Below are 4,932 nucleotides of genomic sequence, written 5' to 3' on the forward strand. Positions count from 1 at the left end.
CCTCTGGTTCCTCAGGGGTGGGGTGGGGGTTCCCCTGGTTCCTCAGGGGTGGGGGTTCCTCTGGTTCCTCAGGGGTGGGGTGGGGGGTTCCTCAGGAGTTGGGTGGGGGTTCCTCAGGGGTTGGGTGGGGGTTCCTCAGGGGTTGGGTGGGGGTTCCTCTGGTTCCTCTCCAAAAGTGATCTATTCAGAATTAGCCCGCCGCAATAGAAACACATCCCAGCTCACTGTAGTGGTGTATGTGGGCCACACACACATGGCCATTGTTACACAGACACAATAAAAGTCATCATTGTGGGAGTGTGTGTGTGTGTGTGTGTGTGTGTGTGTGTGTGTGTGTGTGTGTGTGTGTGTGTGTGTGTGTGTGTGTGTGTGTGTGTGTGTGTGTGTGTGTGTGCGTGCGTGCGTGTGTGACAGTGTGTGTGCGTGCGTGCGTGCGTGCGTGCGTGCGTGCGTGCGTGCGTGTGTGTGTGTGTGTGTGAGTGTGTGTGTGGAGGGGGAGGCTTTCATCACGCTGCTGTGTGTGTGCGTGTGCGTGTGCGTGTGTGTGTGTGTGTGTGTGTGTGTGTGTGTGTGTGTGTGTGCGTGTGTGTGTGTGTGACAGAAAGACAGAGCTCCATTTATCCATCTGTGTGGCACTGTCTGTCTGTGTGGTGGACTAGCTACACTAATGCTAACGGAGTCAGTTGGACAGTACAGTATGTGCTTATTGAGACTGCAGGGACAGTGTGTGTGTATACGTGTGTGAGTGTGTATTGTGTGTGTGTGTATATTGTGGGGCTGAGTAACCACAGCTGTGCATTACAGAAACCATATTACTGCCTGATAAGCTGCTATTAGAGGTGTGTGTGGGGTGAGTGGGAGAGGGACGCAGGTGCTCTGTGGGCTGATATTACCCAGGATGCATAGGGACGTGGGGGTTGGGCGGTGGGGGCTCTCTCTGCGGAGCGTAGAAACACACCTGTGATCCCCTTGCTAGCACGCTCACACACTCTGGCAGATGAATCCACACTCTAACAAACACACTAATACTGTGGAGCAGGGAGCACACACCATGGAGCACACCACGGGCACCAAGCACACATCACGGGCACCAAGCACACACCATGGAGCACACCACGGGCACCAAGCACACACCATGGACCACCAGAGCACACACCATGGGCACCAAGCACACACATAGACCACAAGCACCAAGCACACCACAGGCACACCAAGGCACCAAACACACACCACAGAGCACACCACGGGCATCAAGCACACACCACGGGCACCAAGCACACACCACGGAGCACACCAGCAAACACCACACCACGGGCACCAAGCACACACCACAGGATGCACCACATGGGCACCAAGCACACACCATGGAGCACACCACGGGCACCAAGCACACACCATGGAGCACACCACGGGCACCAAGCACACACCATGGAGCACACCACGGGCACCAAGCACACACCATAGAGCACACCACGGGCACCAAGCACACACCAGGAGCACACCATGGGCACCAAGCAAACACCACGGAGCACACCACGGGCACCAAGCACACACCATGGAGCACACCACGGGCACCAAGCACACACATGGAGCACACCACGGGCACCAAGCACACACCATGGGCACCATGGGCACAACACCACGGAGCACACCACGGGCACCAAGCACACACCATGGAGCAACACACCCGGGCACCAAGCACACACCACGGGCACCAACACACACACCACGGGCACCAAGCACAGACACCACGGGCACCAAGCACACACATGGACACACCACGGGCACCAAACACCACCACACCAGCACACACCAGCACACCACGGGCACCAAGCCAACACCACGGGCACCAAGCACACACCACGAGCACCAAGCACACCATGGAGCACACCACGGGCACCAAGCACACACCACGGGCACCAAGCACCCACCATGGGCACCAAGCCAACAACACGTGGCACGAGGCTCTGCAGTAACACAGTGTGGACAAGAAGCTACAACCTACCCAGATAAGACAGGATGATAAAAACTACAACCTACCCAGATAAGACAGGATGATAAAAACTACAACCTACCCAGATAAGACAGGATGATAAAAACTACAACCTACCCAGATAAGACAGGATGATAAAAAAAACCTACAGATAAACAGGATAATAAAAACTACAACCTACCCAGATAAGACAGGATGATAAAAACTACAACCTACCCAGATAAGACAGGATAATAAAAACTACAACCTACCCAGATAAGACAGGATGATAAAAACTACAACCTACCCAGATAAGACAGGATAATAAAAACTACAACCTACCCAGATAAGACAGGATGATAAAAACTACAACCTACCCAGATAAGACAGGATGATAAAAACTACAACCTACCTAGATAAGACAGGGTGATAAAAACTACAACCTACCTAGATAAGACAGGGTGATAAAAACTACAACCTACCCAGATAAGACAGGGTGATAAAAACTACAACCTACCCAGATAAGACAGGATGATAAAAACTACAACCTACCTAGATAAGACAGGATGATAAAAACTACAACCTACCTAGATAAGACAGGATGATAAAAACTACAACCTACCTAGATAAGACAGGGTGATAAAAAGTACAACCTACCCAGATAAGACAGGATGATAAAAACTACAACTGAGCTAGAAAGACATGATGCTAAAAAACTACAACCTAGCTAGAAAGACAGGATGCTAAAAAACTACAACCTTGGTAGAAAGACAGGATGCTAAAAAACTACAACCTAGCTAGAAAGACAGGATGCTAAAAAACTACAACCTTGGTAGAAATACAGGATGCTAAAAAACTACAACCTAGCTAGAAAGACAGGATGCTAAAAAACTACAACCTAGCTAGAAAGACAGGATGCTAAAAAACTACAACCTAGCTAGAAAGACATGATGATAAAAAACTACAACCTAGGTAGAAAGACAAGATGCTAAAAAACTACAACCTAGCTAGAAAGATATCATGATTTTAAAAAACTACAGCCTAGCTAGAAAGACAGGATGATAAAAACTACAACCTAGCTAGAAAGACAGGATGATAAAAACTACAACCTAGCTAGAAAGACAGGATGATAAAAACTACAACCTAGCTAGAAAGACAGGATGATAAAAAACTACAACCTAGCTAGAAAGACAGGATGATAAAAAACTACAACCTAGCTAGAAAGACAGGATGATAAAAACTACAACCTAGCTAGAAAGACAGGATGATAAAAACTACAACCTAGCTAGAAAGACAGGATGATAAAAACTACAACCTAGCTAGAAAGACAGGATGATAAAAACTACAACCTAGCTAGAAAGACAGGATGATAAAAACTACAACCTAGCTAGAAAGACAGGATGATAAAAAACTACAACCTAGCTAGAAAGACAGGATGATAAAAACTACAACCTAGCTAGAAAGACAGGATGATAAAAACTACAACCTAGCTAGAAAGACAGGATGATAAAAACTACAACCTAGCTAGAAAGACAGGATGATAAAAACTACAACCTAGCTAGAAAGACAGGATGATAAAAACTACAACCTAGCTAGAAAGACAGGATGATAAAACTACAACCTAGCTAGAAAGACAGGATGATAAAACTACAACCTAGCTAGAAAGACAGGATGATAAAAAACTACAACCTAGCTAGAAAGACAGGATGATAAAAAACTACAACCTAGCTAGAAAGACAGGATGATAAAAACTACAACCTAGCTAGAAAGACAGGATGATAAAAACTACAACCTAGCTAGAAAGACAGGATGATAAAAACTACAACCTAGCTAGAAAGACAGGATGATAAAAACTACAACCTAGCTAGAAAGACAGGATGATAAAAACTACAACCTAGCTAGAAAGACAGGATGATAAAAACTACAACCTAGCTAGAAAGACAGGATGATAAAAACTACAACCTAGCTAGAAAGACAGGATGATAAAAACTACAACCTACTAGAAAGACATGATGATAAAAACTACAACCTAGCTAGAAAGACAGGATGATACAAACTACAACCTAGCTAGATAAGACAGGATGATAAAAAACTACAACCTAGCTAGAAAGACAGGATGATAAAAAACTACAACCTAGCTAGATAAGACAGAATGATAAAAAACTACAACCTAGCTAGAAAGACATCATGATTTAAAAAACTACAGCCTAGCTAGAAAGACAGGATGATAAAAACTACAACCTTGGTAGAAAGACAGGATGATAAAAAACTACAACCTAACTAGAAAGACAGGATGATAAAAAACTACAACCTAGCTAGATAAGACAGGATGATAAAAAACTACAACCTAGCTAGATAAGACAGGATGATAAAAAACTACAACCTAACTAGAAAGACAGGATGATAAAAAACTACAACCTAACTAGAAAGACAGGATGATAAAAACTACAACCTAACTAGAAAGACAGGATGATAAAAACTACAACCTAGCTAGATAAGACAGGATGATGAAAAACTACAACCTAGCTAGATAAGACAGGATGATAAAAAACTACAACCTAGCTAGATAAGACAGGATGATAAAAAACTACAACCTAGCTAGATAAGACAGGATGATAAAAAACTACAACCTAGCTAGATAAGACAGGATGATAAAAAACTACAACCTAGCTAGAAAGACAGGATGATAAAAAACTACAACCTAGCTAGAAAGACAGGATGATAAAAAACTACAACCTAGCTAGATAAGACAGGATGATAAAAAACTACAACCTAGCTAGAAAGACAGGATGATAAAAAACTACAACCTAGCTAGAAAGACAGGATGATAAAAAACTACAACCTAGCTAGATAAGACAGGATGATAAAAAACTACAACCTACCCAGATAAGACAGGATGATAAAAAACTACAACCTAGCTCAATAAGACAGGATGATAAAAAACTACAACCTAGCTAGAT

The 4,932-nt window shown here is 44.1% G+C and overlaps 1 protein-coding gene across 1 annotated transcript; it reads left to right on the top strand.

The window, feature by feature from the left end:
• The first annotated feature begins 1,103 nt into the window (after positions 1–1,103).
• Positions 1,104–1,976, top strand: LOC135529198 (small histidine-alanine-rich protein-like). The gene has a single exon (XM_064958056.1). It carries the CDS (start codon positions 1,104–1,106, stop codon positions 1,974–1,976), a length of 873 nt encoding a protein of 290 aa, XP_064814128.1.
• Positions 1,977–4,932: the final 2,956 nt, after the last annotated feature.

This window comes from Oncorhynchus masou, unplaced genomic scaffold (genome assembly GCF_036934945.1).
Source record: "Oncorhynchus masou masou isolate Uvic2021 unplaced genomic scaffold, UVic_Omas_1.1 unplaced_scaffold_1117, whole genome shotgun sequence".
In the NCBI taxonomy this organism is placed as follows: domain Eukaryota; kingdom Metazoa; phylum Chordata; class Actinopteri; order Salmoniformes; family Salmonidae; genus Oncorhynchus; species Oncorhynchus masou.